Source organism: Phalacrocorax aristotelis, chromosome 3 (genome assembly GCF_949628215.1).
Source record: "Phalacrocorax aristotelis chromosome 3, bGulAri2.1, whole genome shotgun sequence".
NCBI lineage: Eukaryota > Metazoa > Chordata > Aves > Suliformes > Phalacrocoracidae > Phalacrocorax > Phalacrocorax aristotelis.
Window position 1 is genome coordinate 94,776,575 of NC_134278.1, and position 23,799 is coordinate 94,800,373.

General features: G+C 42.1%; 1 protein-coding gene across 2 annotated transcripts in view; it reads right to left on the reverse strand.

Annotated features, from left to right (window-relative positions):
• TTBK1 (tau tubulin kinase 1) overlaps positions 1 to 23,799 on the reverse strand; it is a 116,738-nt gene that overhangs the window by 70,117 nt on the left and 22,822 nt on the right. For both annotated transcript variants that reach the window (XM_075088569.1, XM_075088570.1), the window contains exons 3-6: positions 18,411 to 18,558; positions 5,553 to 5,626; positions 1,913 to 2,053; positions 539 to 643 (exon numbers count right to left, since the gene is read on the reverse strand). In XM_075088569.1, the coding sequence (XP_074944670.1) occupies positions 539 to 643; positions 1,913 to 2,053; positions 5,553 to 5,626; positions 18,411 to 18,558 (468 nt within the window). The remainder of the gene's footprint in view (positions 1 to 538; positions 644 to 1,912; positions 2,054 to 5,552; positions 5,627 to 18,410; positions 18,559 to 23,799) is intronic.

The window sequence follows — 23,799 nt, forward strand, 5'->3', positions numbered from 1 at the left end:
GCACGCTGAAATACTCCTGCTAAGAAATCTGGGTGGGGGCAATATACACAAAACAAAGCCAGGCAAGGGTGCAACCAGCATTAGAGGTTGCAGTTCACGGTAAGCTCAGTCTCAGAGATCAGGTCAACCTCTAACTTCTAGCATTTTTCTAATAAAAAGCTTTAAGAACACACTGACCTAGTTTCCGAGATTGCAGAGAACTGAACTAGACCAGTCCTCTGGGACTACAGAAGTTAGGTGGCCAGCATTGGGCTCACCCTCTTTGCTTGGCCATAACGTACTCAGTAAGTATTCCAAGCCTGTGGAAAACTTGACTATCCTAAAGGGAAAAAAAAAAAAAAAAGACACACACCCTGTAAGACAAAAGCAAGCATCCCTTCTTAGATTCAGTTGAAGTCATCTGCTGCTTCTCACCTTGCAGGAAATGCAGTCCAATATAATGACCAAGCATAACAACCACAAACAAACAAAATTACAAAACCTTTCCATGCCTAAGCAGTTGCAGAAGTGGAAAAAAAACTACTTGAAATTTACTTACTGGCCGGACTTCACCAGTAGTGTTGGTATACTGACGGGCCAGACCAAAGTCTAACATGTAGCACTTCCTGTATGTTGAAGGTAAGCGGCCCATGGCAAAATTGGACTAGACAAAGAAAGAAATAAAGAAAAAAACCAAATTGATACCAGCAACTTGGGTAGGAGTGGCCATTTTTTTAACAAAACTTTGTCATATAGCCCCACATGCCTCTGCTGGAAACATACATCAAAGAAAAGAATTTTAAGATGCATCTTAATCACCATGATTAGAGAATCACTGCCATGTTAAGAAGTTCATTTTGCAGAAAAGTGACTGTGGTGTCTCAAAATAAGTACAATTCACATTAGCTTCGCTAAATTTCAGCTGCTATGAGAAAGAGCTACATTTAACACCACTAGCTCTGCAGTGAGAGCTCCATAACTTGCATAACAAGCTGGAGTTATTGTGGACAAATGCTTCTGTTCATGGTTGAGCTGCTAGCATGCATTATTCTGCCCTAACTCCCAGAATCTCCATCCACTGTACTGTATTACCTAAATTTATCTGAACATTCAGACATCTAAAAAACACTGGGTTTGGTTCTCAGTAAATAAACTGACAACAAGCAAATGGAGCAGCTCTTGATCAACCCCTATCTTAAAGTTACATCCTTCACCACAACGGATGGCTGCTAAGGGATTTGTGGCCAGTCACATTAGTGGCTGATTTTCAGCTGAATGTGACCAGTCCAACCCAGCTGATTTTAAGAGCAGCAAATTATTTTGCTGGAAGGAAGATGGTCTCAAGGACTATGTAGCAACAAGTGTTCAGGTCAAGTAGTGAAAAGCTGCAGGAATCAAAACTAGCTCCCACAGTGAGAACTGGAATTATTGTGCCTCACCTATAGCCACCTATTGTGACTGTGTTTCCAACACTGGAAACTGTGATCCAATTTTTTTGTCAATTGCTCAGAAAAGATTAAGAGGGTTATTTAACTAAGTTAAATATATGAAATAGCATTTATTCAAGTGATGGGTCATAGAGCAAGACATCCTTTCTGGACATTTTTTATAGTAATAATTGGTTGGACTACAATTGATTGTTCAAAATTAGATTGCTTCGTCATGTGATCTTGACTGGTACAAGTGTGACTGACAGTTACGAACCCACCATGGAGCAGTCTCTGCTGATAAAAACTAGTTTGCTATGCACTTAAAGGAATGACAATACTATATTACTATTCTGTACTTACAGAAAATAGTCAATGTGTCAGACAATAGGAGTGTACAAGGAGGACTAAATGCCCCCACTGAGACCCATATTCAGACTGTCTGTATTGACTCAAGGAGAACAGACAGACATACAACCAAAAGAAGAATTTCCAAAACAACATACAGGCTTGATGTCACGATGTAGGAATCCCACAGAGTGAATGGCTTCTATTGATTCCAGAATCTGTTTGCCTAATCGCAGTGTTGTGCTCAGCGTGAAAGTCCCTCGCGGCTGACTCCTCCTGAGATCTGCAAGATTTCGGCCCTGAAACAATCAATATAACACTTAAATTATCACACTAAAGCATAACATTTCATAGCTGCAAGTTCTAACATGCACCCCAAAAAAGCAGAAATGCTAATCAGACAGATGCTCACCTTATGTCTGCTTTATTTCTTGTATATGACCTTCCAGTATTTCATTTTAAGTGATGTATTTGCTGGTAAGAAGATACCATACCATTATCTTGGGAAGTCAGCTGATGTACTGTTTGGGAAATATGCATGGCATGGACAGCAGTGCCTCAGATTGTATGAGCCCAGGATCTCCTTACTGTTAAACCCAGACAATACAGAGGCTGATTTAAGAACAACCTTTGGCTGGTCTCTGAGCCATCTAAAGATTAAGGCAGTACAAATACGATAAGCAGGCCATAAAGCCACTATCTATTACAGTTCATAGAAGCGGTTTCATCAGAAACTCCCTAGTGTACAACTCTGGCTCAAGCTCCAGTCAGCATTGTTGTGGCAACGCCACAATGGGGAAAGTTATTTATCGAGAGAATCATACCCAAAATCAGGAGAGGAGGACTTTTCCACTGGCTTAAAAAATACTTATTAAAAAAAAAATCTGTAATTTACCTCCAGTTCATCAACTTTCTGGGAAAAATAACCTACCAGCTGTGCATTAAAATAAAGCCAATCTGGAGGAGGGGTGGGGAAGGACAGACTAAACACCAGAAGAATCACAGTGTTCTTTGATCTTTGTCATCTCAGATTTACCTATACTTCTTCAGATTTGCAAAAAGAAGGTGTTAAAATGAGTATATTCCATGGTAGAGTAGCCCTCTAGTCTACAGAACTAATGCATTTATCAACTGATCAAAAACATCAGGAATAAGAGTCCACTGTTTCAGAGAACATGCATCAAGAACAAAACTTGGAGGGACATGCTGATTATCACTATACTACAGAATCTCTTTATTTGCTTCCGCAAAGACATACATGCTTATGATACAAGTCCAGACATATTCAAACAAAATTCACAACAGAAGATATATAAAAGATTCCAAACATTTGATGAGAAAACATAGATTGTTCTCCAAACCAGTGAAATGCCTTCTATTCATCCACCCGCTTCCAGTTCTCACGTTATTTACAGACATTAAGGGGCCAACTGCAACTGGTTCTTTTAGTGTATGAATAGTCTCTCAAATTGGTTTGACCCACGTTTCACTTCAGGGCTTTGGTCACTTGAACAACCACACTTGATAAAGGTCAGCTAATATAGATAGAGCCAAGCCACAGCAACTGTCCCAGGCTTGCTCCTTAGCACGAACAAAGTGAGACTGAACTACCTCTCTAGTGCTTATCTTTTTTAATTTCTGTAACAGTTCACTAGAGTGAACACAGATTTGTCATCACTATTCTGAAAGATCTGAGTTACTGAATGACAGCAGATCTTTCTTTCCACTCTAAAGTAGTTTCTTGGACACCAACTCTCTCATCCAATGGTGAAAGGCAAATTTTTTTCAGAGCTGCACACTGAAATATGCCATAATTTTCCCCAGCTGGTTTGAAAGACAGTTTCAGACAGCTGCTCTCCAGAAATAACCCAAGGCATGTGAACGTCCAATACTGCCCCCAGGAAAAGACAGAAAATGAACATTATTTTCCAAATAAATACCATCAGGCTGGCTAAGAAACAGAGCAATGAGTTGCAAAGCTTAGAGTGGAAGCCCAAGTCCCAGTGACTGAAGAAAAAGGGAGAATTGCAGTACACAACAGTCAGAGGGACACATGAAAAACCATGTCTCAGCAGACCTTTAAGTTGAAGGAGAATTTTAGCCTGAAGATGATGGTGCAAAGCTAGCTAATGCATTAAGTATCATTTGCAAATAATGAAATTATTTTTAGCTCTGCCTACTTTACAAGCTCAGCTACATAGTCGAGAACAGGCTAGAAAGTAAGAGATTTTACACAGAAGTCATCTTCGTCAGGCTTGTTAAGGACAGGACTGGGGAGTTAGAAGCCTTGTTATTCCATGAACTCCAGATTAGCCCTTTCAAGAACCTTATTCACACACACACCGCAGCAGCAGCAGCAATAGCCAGGGTTGGTTAGAGAGCAAAAGGTTTTTTTCTATCCGTAACAGTGATTGGGATGCGAATGGTGCATAAAAGGCAAGCCCAAGCACCAAGAGTTTACTGGTTTTATACATCCACCTTGCAAAGTAGAACTACACTTCAAAAGAATCAGAAGTTTATTTTAAAGACGTACTGGGGTCTGCTGGTGTCTATTTTACTTCATTCACCATTCACTCATTAAAAAATAACCTCCCAGTTTATGTAGCAGCTTACTTCTCAGTACTTAGTGCTTCAACCTTCTCACTTTCCTTGTTTTATCACCCAAATTATACATAAAGAAACATGACATGGGCTGTAAACTCTTCAGGGGAAGGGTAGGCTTGCATTGTATAATCATACAGTGCTTTGCACAGCAAAGCCCTGATCATACAAGCTGCAAGAGAGATAGGACAAGCTCCCTGTCAACTCTTTTATGTCAGATGCTGCAACAGGCCAGCTTCCAAGGCAACTGTGTCAGAAAGAAGCACCTTCAGTTTGAAAGTATTCCCCTCAAACCACGTACAATCTCCCTCTCCTTAAAGGCCTTTCTTCCATGTGTTTTTGACTCAGCCACCTCTTCCCACTTGTTCCCCTCCAACTCTTTCTCCTGTGACTGCATGCTGCAAAAGAAAGCTGCTTTTGTGAAAAAGAAAGCTGTTTTCATGACAGTACCATCATATTTGGGCTTTGAAGATCTAACTATATATTTTTTCTTGGTGAACTCTCATGCTGAACCATGCAGAGGTCCCTGCAACTCCTGCTGTTATTTTGTGGCTTGTGTAGAGACCCATGTAAGACTTCAGCTGGCTAACTCTGATAGGAGTAGCTGGCTGTCTAGCAGTACAGTTACCATGTGCTAGCTACCCAAGTATTTACGCATACTGACTTAATATCAGCAGTGTTCAAACAGGAGAAAACACTTTCACAGCACAAGCCAAGCTACTGCTGAGCTTGGTAGAGATGGGGGAGCCAGAGGTCACTCCCCTTCATAAAGAAGACTGTGCTGCTAGTGTGACACCGCTGGCTCCCACTGCACTCTGAGCTCTGATACGAGACACATATTTTGAATGCTGCATCACAGAGCTCAGCAGGCAATATTTCAAACAGCTGCCACTGCTGCACGATATTGTGCGTAGCTCCTGTGAGCATTCTAAATTGAGTGCTTTCCCCAGAAAATTGACAGAAAGCCATCTTAAACAGAGAAGCAGAGCTATGAAATATCTTAGCACATCTTGACAACTGGAGCTATCCCAAGGGATATCACAGCAACACCACCCTTCTCACTGTCTCCCATTCCACCCACTTTCCATGTACAACAAAGTCTCTACACCAGTGCTCAGCCTTATTCTCTCACTGTAAATCCTTCCCTGTGATGCCATCTCCATGGGACGGGGCAGGAAGGGGAAGCACAGAACTCACCTGAAGCTGCATGACCACATAATTAAATTTTTCATTCCTTCCACAGCCAATAAATCTGCAAACATGATCCTTCCCTGAAAAGAAACAGAAACATACAGAATGGAACATAAGATAACAACCCTGTGATCCCGATTTTTAGAAAAATGGTTTCTGATCAAGGGCTTGTATAATAATAATGGCATCAGGCAGGGAGTTTTGCAGAACAGACTGATTTTGTTTCTACTTCCCAGTCTCGTAACTCAGGAGAGTACTGACATTCAACAAGAAAACTGCCTGTGAAATAGCCATGAGTGGAAATCGGTGTCAGGGATCCTCAAATCCTCAAACTGACAGAGGGTACAAGTGAGATACAAGTGAGAGTGAGACAAACTGCAGTTTATACCCTCACCATCGGCATGCAACACCACCACAGCCACCACCATCCCTGAACTAAACCATGGGGAGCACACATGAGCACGTGGTTTCACAGGTTTGCTGGCAGCACACTTAAGGTCATTACACTAACTTCTCAGTAAATGCCGACTTCTACAAACCACCACTACACTTGCCTATTAGCATTACTTACCCTGAAACAGTTAAACTTATGCTACTTCAACATGGACAAACCCATTTTAATAGCCAGAAACATCTGGAAAAAGAAGGGTGCTTATGGAAAAACTCAATTGAAACATTAAAGCAATTTCATAATAAAAGAAGGAAATAAACCTGGGCAATTTCATGTCGAGTTCTGGCACAGTGTTAGAAGTACAAATTACATCTATTCAGGCAAAATCAAAACCAACCATCCACTCTGCAATGCTTAGCTAGTCCTCTAGGTTCTTCTCTGTGGTACAAAAGTGATGCTGCAACATCTACATTTCATCCCGTGGTACCAGGCAGGACTTATCTTCAAAGAAAACCAAACCAAAACCCAAAACCAAACAGAGGAACAAAACAAACCCCAAAACCACCAGAACAACAACAAAAAAATCCCAATCTGTAATGGACTTGTGATGGTGTATTAGCAAAAAGGAAGTATGACGCATGCATCCCTCTAATAGCAGGATACTGATAACAGCGTAAAGGTTAATGCACACCACAGTGGTGAACATTTGGTTCCTGGTGGGGTTTCTAAGCAGGGAAGAGGGCAAGTATCATTGCATAGCTTTGCCCTGTATTTCTTTGTAGCACTTGAGCAATAGTGATTTTAATTAGTTTTTAGACCAAAGCTTATTGTTTGATACTTCCCAGTTTTAAAATTAAAAAAGGAAGAACATGAACATATACAGCAATCAGTAATTGCACTGCCTGTAACACCCCTGGGACCCTGCTATTGCTCTCATTGGGTGCACCATAGGCCTGTGGCATCAAAAAATGTTGGGGACAGCAAGACATGACAGAATAGGGACCTGGAGGGCAGCAGGAGATAAAGAAGCAGCTTTCTCACTGGAGAACCAGAGCTTTGACTAGAGCAATGCATACAGCTGTGGAATATGGAGCTCCATTCCCCCTCCAGGGCCCAGCAGCATCCCAGAGCAGAACATTCACACTCCCTCTCCTACCACAAGCAGATAGCAGAGCTGCTGGCAACCAGAACTGGAGGGACAGAGGCCTTGGCTGCCCCTTCCTCCCTTTGGAGAAACAGGCTTAAAATCAATCAATCAATCAATCCTAGTATCCACCTATATCTGGTTAGATAAGCAGGAAGGTTATGTGGCTTCCTGTCTCTGGCACAGACTTAAGGACATTGTCCAGGGTGTGCACGACCATGCTGAAATCATCAAGGAATGTCACAAGCCACCATATTTCAGGAAAAGATATTCAGAGATCAGGAAAGCACCCTCCTTGGTATACATCAGGGCAGCCTGTACGCTCTCCCGTGGTCCTTTTTCCTCACATACACAGCCCATGTCCTGTGCGTGCCCATGAGTACTGGGTGCCACTGATTTCCTGCTGTCTGCAAATTCAGCATTGATTTTGACATACAGGTTTTTGGTTTTCTGAGGGAGCTCCTTGAGACACTATCTGGATGTAGCACGTGTCCTGGCCTGGGCATTACCAAGCAGGGACTGCCAGCATGCCTCAACTGCCCTGCACATCTTCCTGGCATGGGTCCCAATACAGATGGCTATGCTGCCTGCCGATGTGAGGCAGCCTCAAAGCCAGACTTGTGGCTACAAAGTCAACATACAGAATCATAGAACGGTTTGGGTTGGCCTTTTGAGGCCAACTAGTCCAACCCCCCCGCAGTGAGCATAGACATCTTCAACTAGATCAGGTTGCTCAGAATCATGTCCAACCTAACCTTGAATGTTTCCAGACACAGGGTATCTACCGCCTCTCTGGACAACCTGTGTCAATGTTTTACCACCCTCACAGTAAAAAATTTTTTCCTTATAGCCAGTCTAATATCTGGATAACCTCAGAAAGAACCAGTTATGTTTCTTTAGGAGCTTACGATACCTGTGTGCTTCAGCAAACTGGCAATCTACACAGGTCTCAGACAGGATGGAGAGGCCAGCACAGGTCCACGCTCATCCCAGACCAGACTCCTTTAAGCCCCATACAGATTCACACAGACCAGCCTGGCTTACTGACAGACACACTGAGAGTCCCACTTTGCTTTGTTTTGCCTTTCAGAGCACCTGGAGGTGGATATTGAGGCAACAGCCAAAACAGTGACTGTTTTTGTTGGCAATGAGAGCTACTGTGTGGTAAAAAGGGTAACTTCCTTCTCACCCCCCACCAGTTTCCTCCATAGCATTGTTGTTTTCTGAATCACAAAATTTTACAGAGAGAAAATGCATTTAAATTTTTAATTTATTATCTTTGATAATTGTACGCATGTTTAGGTCAACACCGTGTTTCTGCTTACTGTAATTTTTGAAAATGATTACTGACTGACCTACATCTTCAATCTGATTTAATTTCATATTGAATCCTCCTTTCCAGCCTAAAATGGGCTCCTACCTGACCTGTTGGTCTTGGGAATTTAGGCTCTCCCTGGAACAGCTCTCCCATGCACTATTCTGCAACACAAGCAACACCAGGAAAAGAAGAAAGAGGGGGGAGGGAAAACTGTACGAATTCCTGCATGAAACAAAAGGAATATAACAGATTGTAGAGAAACCAGGCCACATTTAGAGGTGGTGTATGTACAGCCAGCTGGTCATATAGATGGGATAAATCCTTGCAGCATCAGCCCCTCTGTGTTTCCAAGGCTTTTACTCTTACTTCAGCTGAAGGAGGCACCAGGTTACAACTGTTTGCTCTCTTGGAGGAGTTCATGTCATGCTGAAGTAGCAGATGGAGGCTGACAGTCAGGTGTGACTTAGGGATTCCTGCAGATCAGTCCTGAGACTGATCAGAATTATGAAGCCCACAAGAACAATCATGTTAATAACCTCCTGTGCAGCCAGGATGACGGGAGTGTCATATTTTCTTAAGGCAGAAGGAAATAGCCCTTTTTCCTCACACACACCCTCCTCAAGAGTGAAGATCATAGCACAGAGAGCAGCAAAGAATATTTTAACCCAGAAAAGTAAGAAAAGAAAAAAAAAAAGGATTTTTTTCAACATATACTTAGTCTGGGAAGCCTCACAACCATTTTACTGCCCCAACAGCCAGATCACACTTCTTTGCTACTGTTCCACTGAACAGCCACTCTGATATTACAGAAGACCACAAGCTTATACTTTAGAAAATAAGTCCTATATCTGTATTAGTTTATTACTAAAACATAGCAGTTATCTTGCAACAAAATAAAGGAACAGAGCAAGAGATTATAAAGAGTTTTGGCCTGTTAACTAACTAACATAGGTTGGAAGAATAAGTAAGCCTGATGTTCATAAACACTGCCTGAGAAAAGTTTCACAAACGTGTTTTATTTTGCTTCACATGCATTCATTTTTCCAAGCAATTAATTAAGGCAATGTTTTAATGTTCACCCATACAAAAATATTCTTTCTACTGCTGCCTTTAAACGAAAATGAACATAATAATCTCCCATATAATACTGGGTAAGAAATACAAAAATTTCAGTTACTGAAATGGTCTTCACCATATTTTTCTGAAGGAACTTAAAAATCACAGTCAATAACCATGTCCTCATGTATAAAAATAAGTACAAGTACCTGGAAAACCCTTCCACCCTAGGACAGATATCCATCACCTTGTAGAGATATGATCAAAACCCCACGTTAATACTTAAAAACTTTCATTAGATGAAAAACTTTCATTACACAGCACTTAAAAAATTAAATGATGATCCTTTTTGGAGTGTATTTTTCCCACACAGATCAATTTCAAACTGCAGGAAACCAATAATCATTCCAATCTTCTACATGTTTAAGTTCTTAAATATTCCTAATGTATTTTTCAATACAGCAATGAAACTAATCAAATAACTAGTAAGAAATAAATAGGTGACATTATTGTTGCAACCTGAAGTATCTTCCCCCCCCGCCCCGTAACTGAGTCCACATTTCCTGTGTTTTCACCTGCAGAAAACAAATAATGAGTCCTCTCCCCAAAGGAGCAGTTCAAGAATTTAATCTTCTAAAATTATTTTGTGATTCATCTCCATAGCTGATCTGTCTTTTTGCTAACAGTCCACGCAAAACACTGAAGAAACTTCTACTGCATAGATTATCATAAATCTCATGGCAAGTATTGTTACTCTTATAACTGTTGCCTTAAGAATTCTTGCATTTCCTCTGCAATACAAGACCAATGCTGACATAACAGCATGAGTCCAGCATGGCCACCAGGATGGTTTCAGGAAAAGGAGAATGTGACATTCAAAGAAAGTGTCAGAGTTCAGCCTTAGGAAGGCAGCAGAGGAGGATCTAACTGCTGGTTGGAGCCACCCAACAGAAGAGAAGTTGGAGCCTGACCTTTCTCAGGGGTGCACAGAGAGGCATTGGACATGAACAGCAACATGGCAAATTCCCATTAGGTGTCATTTCCTTTTCACCACGAGCGTGGCCAAAGCCTGGGACTAGGGCCCAGAGAGGCTTTGGGATCTCCATCTTTGGAGATCATTCAAAACTTCACTGGAAAAAGCCCAGAGCAACCTGATCTATTTATTTCTGTTTGGAGCAGGAGGTTGTACTAGAAACCTCCAGAGGTGACCCCCAACAGCCTGAATTATCCTCTGGATCTATCTGTGTCAAACACTCATTTTTCTTTAAAGCCCGCATCTCGCATCAGCAGCAACCTCTGACCTCTCTAATCACAAAATCAGCTTAATCCCAGAATCATCAGCCAAGTTTCTTTTTATTCAGGTAATACATGAAGTATCAAAACCAATGGTATACTGCTGGCCAAAAATAACCAGCATGACACAGCCATCCAGCAGCTCAACCCTAAAGCCCAAGTGCTTAGTGACATAATTTGCTTGAGCACTTGGCACTGCCAGGGTCTCCTTTATATGCACAGTTGTGGTTGTCTAGCTATACAATTGCTCTCACTGGCATTTGGAAAACTGCAGCTATTTTGCGTACTCTACATTATAGATATAATATACATTGTACAGCTATCCTTTTTTATTCACCTGTCAACATCAGTATCAGGTTTATCAGCTTATCACAGATTTTGTGTTGTGGGAATATTGAACTCATTTCTGAACAATATTCTAAAGAAATGGAAGACCCATCAGGACTAGAAAATGAAGTGAGAGTTATTTTCGTCATCTTCTAACTTTACTTGGAAATGTTGTCTGTAGCTTGGCAAAGCTGACTAGCGCAGAGTTTTTTTTCCTTTGCAGTTAGCGAGTTTCACCACTGGCCAGACAAACTAGCTGACTTCAGGGACTTGTCAACTCAGCTGGAGACAAGGAGTTTTTAACATGAAAGGAAACAAATTCTGTGCTTGAAGTAAGGCTTAAATAACCACATTATCCAATAGTAATCAAGTAGGATTTAATCAGCTGGGTTAATCTTGCTAGTGCTTCTGTAATAAATGAATGAATTAATGAACATAAAACCAAAAGGCTGGTCATGATCTTCTAATCAAACAGTAAAAGATAAATGCCAGTTCATTCAAACACCATAGGACTCTTCCACATGGAAAAATGCAGTGCTGGGCAGAGAGGCTAGAACTACATCAAGTGTCTGAATCTGCCGCTCTGCTATAGCCTAAAAACCTGCCAAGGGTAATTTACCCTGCTTTCCAGCCTTTACAGATAGCTTGGTTACATCAGCCTATAAAAATACTGTAGAAACATACAAAATGTGTCCACAAAAGTTAGAGAAATTGAATCACAGAGAATTAAGGCACCACTTTAACATGAAAAACTCACATATGCAAAAAGACAAGACTAGGGCTGGCAAAAGAGCAGAAACAAGACAGATCCCTTTCATTCCCTTATTTTGTTAGGAAGCCCTTACCTGTCCAACCCCTGGCAGTAAACAGGGAACAAGCAACACAGACCTGCTTCACTATCTACTGTAATAAAATCAGGTGCTTAAAAACTAGAATGCCTGTGACCAGGCTGCATCTTGCACAACTACTCAATATGCAGAAGATCTCTGCACTGCAGAATAAAATTAATCAGAGTCCTACACAATGAGATTGGTTACACTGAAAAGAAGGCATTTACAAAGAAAACGGCACACTGAAGAGAGCTTAGGAATATTTGGCTGCTGAGTGAGGTCAAAGGCAAGTACCTGGGGCCTTCTAGCCTCACACCAGGGCGAAATTGCCACTGCAGATGAACAGAACACAGTGCTCAATACCAGAATAATCTGGCCATTTTAACTGACAATCTGACTGTTAGGAGAATCCCAGCAAAGGAAACTGAATGCTGCAGCCACATCCATATCTTGCGGAGCCTGTGGACCAGAAGGCATCCGAAGCGCATGCCTCATGAGCCACCCTTTTGCACCATCCTAGTCTCACAAGCCCTCAGAGTGCTCCCAGAGAGACCTATCAAGAAGTGGGTAAGGACAGGGAGAACACTTTTGAATTCAAAGCATCTGCCGCTGGGCCTTGCACAGCCCCAGTTGAGCATCTAGAGCAGACACAGTGCCTGGTTTGGCATGTAAAGATGGTTTCCACACTCCTCTCTGCAGCAGCTCAAAAGCTAGAAAAAAATCCACTGGATTTAATCAGGGATACTGGTTTACTATTTCTGCAATTAAGGCTGCTGTTGGAAAGGCAGACTGACACTAAGATAGTCCAAGACAAGCACCTCAAAAGCTGTGCAAGAGCTGTTTTAGTAGAGCCGTTGTGTTTTGATTAACCTCAAAGACCTCAGAGGTGGGAAACAGAGTCTGGATAGTATTTCACAGATGCTCCTTGGCCACCTGAATGCTACTCCAAAGCAAGTCCAGGGTGCGCAAAAAGTAACAGAAAGAGCAGGCAGGTTTCTGTCTATCTCTACACCAAAGGGTTAGAAAAGCATTGAAGATATGGAAAAACATCTGCTTTTCTAGAAGTCACAGGACTCTTCCTTCCATGTGTTCAATGAGAGGAAACCATCCCATTTTTTCTCCCCATGATTCCAAAGAACAAGAGTCCTCTAAATCCTACATAAATAATAGGGCTTAACTGCTATAAATAGAGGTTTTAAAGCAAGCCCCCATACTGCCTTAAATCATTGCAATTACCATGTGTCAGTGTTGTTCACAGAGTGGCTTTGGGTCATGTAAACTTTTCTGAGCAAACAGACCCAGAAGCTCCATCCCAGGTGCACAGCAAGTAGTACCCAAATCCTAAAGGAGACAGACCAAACCAACAACTGGTCCCTCAGACAGGGGCAACAGATTAAAACTAATCTAAAGCAGAGTACCCCAAACACATGCTGTTTATAGTGTAAAATCCCCAAGTCATATATGCTGCAGATGCATAGGCCTGAGCAACTGCTTCTATCCACTGATCTGCTGGTACTGTACTGCTCACTGATGTAGACATAGCTTAAGATGGTGAAACATGGAAAATCCAAAGGCCCTTCTTGCTCTCTGGATAAGCAAGTTGCTAATTCACTTAGCCATACAGACCTTACTTCAATTCGCTTTTTAACGTACGTGACCAAAAGGCTTATCTACACAGCAAAACACCTGCAGATACAACTAAACCAGCCACCTTCTCTGCTGCAGACCAGTTGTATCTGCTGGTATTTTACCAATGCAGCTTAGGCTTCGTTTCAAAATGCTTGACTGCAAAGTAGAAAAGCCCAATAGGTTAAAATCATGTGCAAATGGTACTATCACATACAATTATCTCCTTAAAGATAATTATACAGTAGTGATTCAGGTAATAAAATGAGGGCTTGGCACTAAAATAGTATTCTTCTAGCTGTATTTGTGCAGAAGTTCCCTGTGCAGATGTGCCAAACTATCCCTGAATCAGTTTCTGAATTCGTTACAGGTAAGATTTTTGTCCCTAGTAGGGTAATTCTCTATTAGCTGTCTATAAAATAAGTTTTATTATCTTTTTTCATACTATTACTTTATTATCCCTATACTTACCAACTACATACATACATTTCTTATTGCTGTCCACCATTAATTTGTCATCATTTCCATATTGCTTGTTACTTATTGCATATTTTAGATATAAATACATACATAAGAATCTATTACTGCAAAAGTCTACTCTCTGATGTGGTTCCTTGGACTCTCCATGACACCCAGTAGCTGGGAACTGCACAGCAGCCTTCTTCAAGGAAGGAAAATTTTCAGATCCTCCAGGTAAACTTAGTCCTGCATATTCCCTCATCCATGGAAAAGACAGATAAGCCAGAGATAATCAAGCTCGACAGGAGTGGTGAGCAACTCCTGTAGTCAGGCCAAAAGGGTTGCTCAGGTTGGTGCTGATAAACTGCAGAGGACTTTACCTACAGCAGACAGTGGGTAAACACATGGTATGATCTCAAGTAAAAGAGAGGTCCAAGGTCATAATCTGCAGTGGCCACTGGTTCTACAACAAATAATGGTTGGCCGAATGCCTCCACGTAGTGAGGATTTGGAAAGAAAGACTTGTTTTCAAATGGTGACTCCTCATGGAAGAGGCCTGGCATCATGGAGGATGCCAGCTGCTCATGCTGCAATGATACGGGTACAATCAGGCACTATGGAGGGTGCAGGCCTACTTGAGCAGCAAGGACAGTAATACACTTTGTGATACTGAGGTCAACATTCCTAATGGTACCAAAAAGAGAATGCAACTTCCCTATTCCCCAGGTAAGCTTACCAACACACACTGAGAAAATGGCTTTGGTCCAACAGTGCCAAGGCCCTGCCTGAAGAGGGGAGCAACAGGACCATGTAAGCCAAACAGTGCTTGACAAAGATGAGAAAAAGGTTACCTTGTGGTACTCTGATTAAAATTGGCCAGACAGAGTAGCACCCAGACAGAATGTCCTGATCCTAAGCCCAGCCTGCACAAGGAAATACTCTACAGCAACTCTGCGGGACCAAGAGGTTTTTATTTTCACTAAAATAGTCCATGGAAGGCAAGAAAAAGACAGAAATTCTGCTGGCAATTTTTTGGGTAAATGTGCAACAACAGGACAAACCCAAAGCCTAAGAGGGCACGACTGCTAGTGCTTCCCAGCCCCAGGACAGTATAATGATTTGGAAAGCTGGTCAGAAGATGATCTACAATCCTTGCAAGTGACAATAGAAGTCAGAAAGAACTTTGCCTTTGACAAAGACATTAATATCTAAACAGATAAAGAAAAAGACCTATACATCTAGAAAAATCAAATCAAGTAAGAGCAGAACAATTGACTCCACAAAGCAGTTGAGATACTGAAGTGGCAGTGATCTCACATAGCCAAGCACAAGTATCACAGAATCATTTATGTTGGAAGGGACCTCTTGAGATCATCTAGTCCACCCACCCTGCTCAAGCAGAGACAGCTAAAGCAGGTTGTCCAGGGCCACATCCAGTTGGTTTTTGAATGTCTCCAAGGATGAAGACTCCACAACCTCTCTGGGCAACCTGTGCCAGTGTCTGATCACCCTCACAGTAAAAAGAAACAAACAAAAAACCAGAAGGTAACCACCCTCACAGCAGAAAACTACACAATGTTTATTAGAAGGTATAGACACTCTCTAGAGAGTCATAAACTCATTAGTTCCCCAGTGTGTTCTGTGGACTGCCAGTGCAGAAAGGACATTGTGTGGGACCTGCAGCTGTGTTCCTTATGTGGCTATTCCAGAAAGTGTCCCAGAAAGTCTGACTGTTGGCAACAGCCAGCAGTCCAAACTGATCAGGAGCTACTGCAATGAGAGGTCAGGCTGCACCCAAATCAGGTCCTGAAGTAGGTCTGCAGTATGGGCTAATGGCTAGCCTTCTCTATCCCAAACTCTGTGAAGCTCTTAGCAACTTGCAAGACCCTGATCACAAGCTCTGAAAAGAGCAGCAGCTCATTACTCTTTTAATGTTAGTGTAATACCTAAATAGAAAACAATAAAGCTGTACTATTTCAGAGCGACTGTAATGTTCAGTTCTACCAGAAAAGTACAGAGGAATTTTAGACAACACTGGTCCCTTGCTTTTTTACCTGGAAAACCATGAACCGACTATCACCTATGGTAATACACCAACTTTCTCCATCCACCACCTGTTTGGATAAAGTCAGCATCTCCCTTTCTGAAATGTTTCTCACCTCTTCACAACAGCTCACAGTGAAAACATACACAATGCATATTCCCAAATCTCTCAACCTTATTTCTTATTTTAACTTTATCATAACCTTGAACCAAAAAAGTTAAATTCTTCACAGAACAGCTTGATTTGTAAAAATACAACTGAAATAATTTGTCATTCTCAAAGGCAGGCTAGCTGATGCAGAGCCAATTCTGCTTCTTCTGTCTTTTCTGTCCCTTAATATTTGCTAACTGCTTTGCCAAGGGACTTTCCTAATTCCACACACCAACACTCTCTCTCCCAATTACCAGGATCATGCTGTGTCCAACTGTGGGTGTGTTTTCAAGCATTTGGTATTCTCAATTATTTTCCAGAAATAAACACTGATGACAAAGCACAAGTGTTAGTCAACTCCTTGCACATTTTCTGATGCTAGTTCTGATTTGGTGACTGCAAGTCATGCTTTTCAAGCATTCCCTACCCTGGATGTAACATATATTGACACTAGCCAGCACGACAGCATCGGCTCTTGGTATTCTAATAATCCACCATTCTACAGAGTCACATCCTCACTCAATTTGTAGTAGTTCCAAGTGTACAACTAAATGCAAAGATCTAAACTTCTGCCTTGCTTGCTTAAGACCTTAGCCACCTGCTCTGCTCTTCTCTGGGAGCTCTGTGCATCCAGGCCTTTCACAGATCAACAGCAAACTTCCTCCTAATGACCTGCGCTGATTTCTCTTTTGATTTGATTCTCTTCACTCAGCTCAGCTGAATCTATTACAATACAGTGTATTCAAAAAAGGCCTTGTAAGTCCTCCTCTTAGAAGAGCTGAACTGTGGAAAGCTATTTGACCTTCAAAAATTATTCACTGATTTTTACCTAGAGGCGATCTGCCACAAACATTGGGTCTCCTTCACAAGACCTGCAACAGTCTCACCCTCTAATACAATCATCTCTCTGGAGATTTGGCAAGGGCAGAGGTAAAGACACAGACACAAGGCCACAACAATACCTCTGAAGCATGAGCCCTGGTGATAAGGATACTACTCACTGCTTCATGGGAAGGTGTTTTCTCAGCCCAAGTGGGAATCCTGCGAAAAGGAACATCACTTCAAAGGTATATTATACTAGAACAAGTAAACTGTACCTGTCAGTAGCTGGTCTTGCCTTCACAAGGAAATCCATGCACTTCAGAAAGCAGCAGTTCTAGGTTCCTCAAAGGCAAATTTGGAAATTCCTTGTTTACATCCTCCTCTAGCAATCAGTTTTTAGTAGAAGCCCCCTCACTGTTCCTTCAGCAAGGAACAACTGCAGAAAGACTGCTATCTTGCACCCTTTGGTGTTAAACTGTATCTGATCAGTTTGGGATATTTGTTGACTTCTTTCACCCTATTCTACTAGTTCGCTCCTGAGAATGACTGTGACTTCAAAGATCAGCACAGGAAGTGTTAACTTTTAGCCTTATTTATAGTTTCATCTGAACAAACAGCATCCTGGCTTAAGGCAAATCCCCCTTCAGTGTAATTTCTTAAGTGGAAGCAGGGTTGGACATGCGTCAAGGGAGGCTCCCATTTTGCTGCTTCCCAGTCAGTTTGAAACCTGCTTATAAGTTTTGCCACATTCCACTATAGGAATTGATGGTCCCAGGGCTGACCTTCCACACCCAAACCAATAAAAAGCTGTGTTAGGGAAAATCAAGAATAGGCATATCATTCAAATCAACATAATTCAAAACCATCACTCCCAAAACTAGAAGACCTAAAAATCACTTCACGCTTTCCCTTCAGGACAGTCAGGTACATGAAAAATTAACTAACTGCCAGTTTGCCTATACTTCACATTATACACTTTTTGCACTCATCTACTAGTCAACCATCTTACTTGGACACTCAGTCACGGTCACGGTGCTATAGTCACAAACATTTTTCTGGTCCTCTGGGAGGCAACCAGCTAATTTCATTTCTTAGTCAGACATTGCTTGCTCTATTCCTTATTATCTAATGAGTATCACTAGACCACACAGACCAGTGTACCAATAGTTCAGTTTAAGTATCCTTATTGTTCTTACAGCCTGCTGGACACAAACAGGCCCTGTAGTTGGAACTCACTGGAGTAGGACGCTTTGCAGAATGTAATAACTTTCTGAGCTGAATGACTTAATGTAACATCACATACAGATGGAAGCTGAAGAGAAAATCATACAAAACATTTGCAACTTTGGATTCTAATTGTTAACAGAGCGACCTTTAGCACTTTCAAAGAGCTTTCTGCCTTACCTTGTAGCTTTTTCAGGACAGCCACTTCCATCTTGAGAACTTGCTTGGGCTGCTGGGCTGATTCCACCTTCAAGGCCACATTCTCACGGGTCAGCAGATCCATTGCCTCATAGATCTCCCCAAAGCCACCACCACCAATCTTCTTCAACTAGAAAAGTACAAAGAGTTTTGGTACAATGTACAAGAGAGACAACATCAGATTAGCTTTCACAGAGCCAGGCATTAGCTTCTTTACTGCATAGGGAGAACAAACTCAGCTCCCAATTTGTGCTATGCCTGAATCCCTTCACTGCACAGCTAGGCAAATGTCCAGCTACCCACTTGACTGTGCTATGTATAAAATTCTTTGCTTCAACAACAAAGAACAAGCCTAGCAAGTGATGACATGTGATACATTTAAAATCAAATGATAATGCTTATTACCTCAGTAACATTCTTGCCAAAATTCAAGGAAAGACCCTTCAAGGCGATAGTAGAACCACTACCACAGCTGTGGTAGTTGGAACTAATGCTTTCAGGAAATAAGTTAAATGAAGTTTACATCTCATTCACAGGATTTTAAAGATAGAACAAAACATCCACTGGAATATTTTACAAGATGCTTGAGCTGCTCTGCTAGTGAGGTTAAGTGTTACATTTCAGAGAACTGCCAACTGCATTACGTCAAAACAGTTATGTACAAGCCACCAGTACAGCTCCTTTGTTTCTCATTCTCTTTTTTTTTCTTTTTAATTTTAAACCACACAAAATGATGCTTTTTGTGTCTCTGAGCAAAATTAAAGACTGCTTCATAACTGAAGGATAACACTACTTAAAAATCAAAACCATTTCAATCGACATAAACTCAAACCTAAAGATGACTAAATTTCAGCATATTTGATATGTACCTACTAGAGATAGATCGTCTACGTGTTCTAGACTAGCCACCCACTCAGAGAGCAAGCTGGGATCCTCTGCCTTTCCTGGAATGTGATTCCTTGATTCTCCTTCTGCTGGGACTTGACAGCATATGCACATATAGTTATACATATGCATGTATAAGACAGACTCTTAACGTGTTGCAAGTGTCAATGTCTATGCCAGGAAAATGATTTTATATTTGTTTCTCTTAGATATATTTAAAGCGTACTATGCTGCCCAGGAACAAGTTCAGGTTTACAGGAGAGCTAGATCAGAGCTCCTTTGATCTGCTTAGCACTTGGTCATTGAACCTAGCTGCAGCCCTTCCCTTCAGCATTTTGTGTTTGCAACTGCTCAGGAAGCCCTCAGTACTGCTTCTTTCCAACAGCAGCAATAACACTTGAAGAGAAAAAGAAATTTGAACCAGGCAGATAGCCAAATATGTATCTTACACTATGTTTAATGACTTTTGATGGTAATTGAGTGTCTTCTGCACCACAGAAGGCCTGTCCTGTGCATCTGTCCAATTTACTGAACAAAGGGCCCTACCTCTCAAGGGCAGTTTTTTCTTCTTCTTAAAGCAACCTAACCTATTTGCTTTTCTGGCTCCCAGGTCAAGAAAAACAGATCTGCATGAAGAATGTAGTACTTTCTATATTAACAGCCCAACTATTGCCTCTGAAGCTATTTCTTGATAACCCTTTCAGAGTTGCTGTCCAGAACCATTATTCTTCTCCTTTTACTTGTTATTTTTCCTCACAACCTTCCACTGGGCTAAGAGGCATATTCGTACAGTAAACAGCCCAAGAACTAGGTCACCACATATTATTCATAAATTATTACAGTGCAGCCCTACTTCTACTTGGAAATTCACAATAAGTGGGCTGGCTATTAAACATCTTTCTATCAAAACAATGCTACATTCAGCATAGTAACAACATGCCAGCTAACACCTCAGGATTCAGTACACAAGATCTTCTGTTGCCTGATGTATTAACAACACAGACGAGAAAGAGATAGTAAAAGCTGCAGAAGGCAAAAAGTTTATTTGGGATCTGGAAGGACTTTGATGAAGATTAAAAAAGTCTCTGTGGGAAAATGGGTAACATAACAAGGAAAACTCAACAGTAATAAATATAGCACAACATAGCTGGGATGGAGAAGAAACACAGGCTACCCAAAATCTCACTGGGTTGCAAATTCAAGAAATGGATCTGGGGAGAGATATTGCTGAGCCAGCACAGACGCATACAATTATACTTTTCCATTCACTGGCCTTAACAGGGACAGCTCCCATGTCCAACACAGTTGTAAAAATGCAAAGCTACTACAATATAAATGGAACAACACCGTAATATGATTAGGATAGCAGCACTATAAGGATCTGTAGGGAGGTCTAGTCATGCACAATATCAATCACCCTCCTGCTAGAGGCTAGAGGTATGTGAGCTGAATGTCCAGGTTTCCATCACAGCCTGTGGAGTCAAGTGAACAACTCATCTGATCAAACACAGGTATCTATTTGGACTTGCACACAGACAACTAAAATTAAGTAAGCTGCATCTCAGGCATGATTTCAGTCCTTTTAGCATCCCATTAATGGCCACACGACCATACAGAACCACCGAATCACAGAATGGTAGGGGCTGGAAGGGACCTCTGGAGATCATCTTGTCCAACCCCCCTGCTTGAGCAGGTACAACTACAGCAGGGTGCACAGGACCACATCCAGGTGGTTTTGAATGTCTCCAGGGAAGGAGACTCCACAGCCTCCCTGGGCAGCCTGTGCCACTGCTCTGTCACCCTCACAGTAAAGAAGTTTTTTCTCATGCTTAGCTGGAACTTCCTGTGTTCCAACTTGTTCCCATTGCCCCTTGTCCTGTCGTTGGGCACCACTGAAAAGAGGCCAGTCCCATCCTCTTGACACCTACCCTTTAGGTATTTACAGTCTTCTCCAGGCTAAACAGACCCAAGTCTCTCAGCTTCTCCTCATAAGGGAGATGCTCCAGTCCCCTGATCATCTTGGTAACTCTCTGCTGGACTTGCTCAAGCAGTTCCCTGTCCTTCTTAAACTGGGGGCCCAAACCTGCACGCCGTACTCCAAATATGGTCTCACTGGAGCAGAGTAGAGGGGGAGGATAACCTCCGACAACCTGCTGGCCACACTCCTTTTAATGCACCCCAGGATACCATTGGCCTCCTTGGCCACAAGGGCACGGTGCTGGCTCAGGGTCAGCTTGCTGTCCACCAGCACTCCCAGGTCCTTCTCAACAGAGGTGCTTTCCAGTAGTTCAGCCCCAGCCTGTACTGGTGCAGGTTGTTCCTCCCCAGGTGCAGGTCCTTGCACTTCCTCTTGCTGAATTTCATCAGGTTCCCCTTGGACCAGCTCTCCAGCCTGTCCAGGTCTCATTGGATAGCAGCACAGCTTCCCAGCGTATCAGTCACTCCTCCCAGCTTGGTATCATACAGCTCATTGCAGTGCTTCTTCCATGTTCTAAGAGGTTTCACACCACATTAGGCCCTTGGAGTAAACTGTTACCGAAAAGTCACTCTACTCGACCTCTCTCTGTGTCAGTCTCCAACTAGGGGGTTCCAGGAATTCCCCAAACTGGACTGTCCCTCAGGACTACCAACACAAAATATCCATGTCCTGATGTGGGAAGCCACTCCCAAAAGCCCCTCTGGATATATCAGTAGTTACACAGGACACAGATGTTTTCCTGAAAAGCGGGTTCATTCACCCTCTGTGCAAAATGCCAAACTACACAAAGAGAGGAGGTATTTTATTAAATTCATGTTTGCGCAAAGATGGGTGCTAGGTAGTAGCTCCACAAAGATAGCACACCACACCAAGAAACTACAAGGTATTCACACAGTTAAATGTGTCACTAACAGCTCACATTCATGTCCCTCAGCTAATAATTGGTTAGTTTCTTTTGCATTTCACCTTAAAGATACAGCTGCCTTTAAATTTGCCACGCATGCTCAGAGAGTAAGGGGCTTATTTGAGAGGGGTTTTTCTGGCGTATGAGCATGATCTTTAGTATTATAATGAGGATAGTTCACCTAAAGGACACTTAGTTTTAGTTCTTATCAACATCCCAATTAGTTGTTCTCCTTGACCATATACTTTATCACCCAGCTTTCGGTGTCTTCTGAGGTGGAATGTTCCCTTTTATGAGTCTCTCAGTTCTTCTTCAAGGATATAGTTGTAAAACAAATGCTTCTCTATCTCTCAGCTCTCTTCTCTGGCCACCAAATTCTGTTTTGCCAGGCTCACGTGGTTCATTGTTATTACTTAGAAGAAAATTCCTTTTCTTCAGTATATCACAGATGGCTCCCTTTGAAGCCTCCTCTAAATAACCTGAAATATTTTGGATTTATCCTGAAAAGACTCTTGCAGCACAATCCTCCAGAGCCTATTAAAAAAACCAAACCAAAACAAAACCCACCACACAGCCTTCCCACTAAGCAGAAATCAGTACTCACTGATCACTTCAAAAAACCAAGGCAACACACACACCCCCAAACAAAAATAGCCTTCAATTACAAATTTAATCTTTTATTCAGCAAGCGTATAAGACTCCACTGCTCTAAACAAAGTCTGCCTTCCAAGGATATCATGTAAAGACTAGACCTTCCCAGGAAAATGCTCCAGGACTAAAGCACAAGTGGTTCGGTCTCAGGACTGGTGGCAAGGTCAGGAACAAGAACATGTGCTCTGAATCCAGAGCGAAGGACCAAACCGAGTGCCAGCGACCTATGGTGAACTCAGCTAGGCTAAAGGTTATCACCCACAGGCTTTGAACGTTGACAAGGTCAAACAGTGACTACTGTGACTGCTTTTTAGGACCACTTGTATAGTCAAACCTGCAACTCCTGCAGCCCAACTCAATGGGCTACTTGATCCAGAAATAGCTAGCAGGCCTCATCTGACTTAACAACAGGTGAGGAAGAGTGGAACTACATTCACTAAACTCTCAGAGTCCACTCAACTTGCTTACGAGGACCGGACTTATACTGATCTCAAGGGAAAACTAACTCATATAGAACAGGCATGAACTGAGAGGCCAATCAAGAAGTCAACAAGCCACATCCTAAATCACCTGAAGACCTGCCAAAGCCCACATAAAGCAATTCTGCAGGGTGAGACCAAAACAGGCCCTAAGACTGACAAAGCACCTTCCTCGTCCAAAGTTCCCTCTTGGAACAGTAAAAGGCCTTTGTGACCAAGACAGGGTGAAGAGTCCACAAAAGTTTGTGGGGCTTCCAGAAAGGTTTCCAAAGTAAACAGGAAAAGGACAAGTATACCAAAACGTCAGTTCGAGAACCTCAGAAACCTGGAAGAAACCAAAGCATGGATTGCACCTGACGAAAGAGCATACATCTGTATACAAGTCACCGCTTGTATTCAAAGCGCAGTGCACGAGCTGCCAACTCTGTCTTGCTAATAAGCCTCAGCTGTGAATCCCCAATACAAAGCATTTAG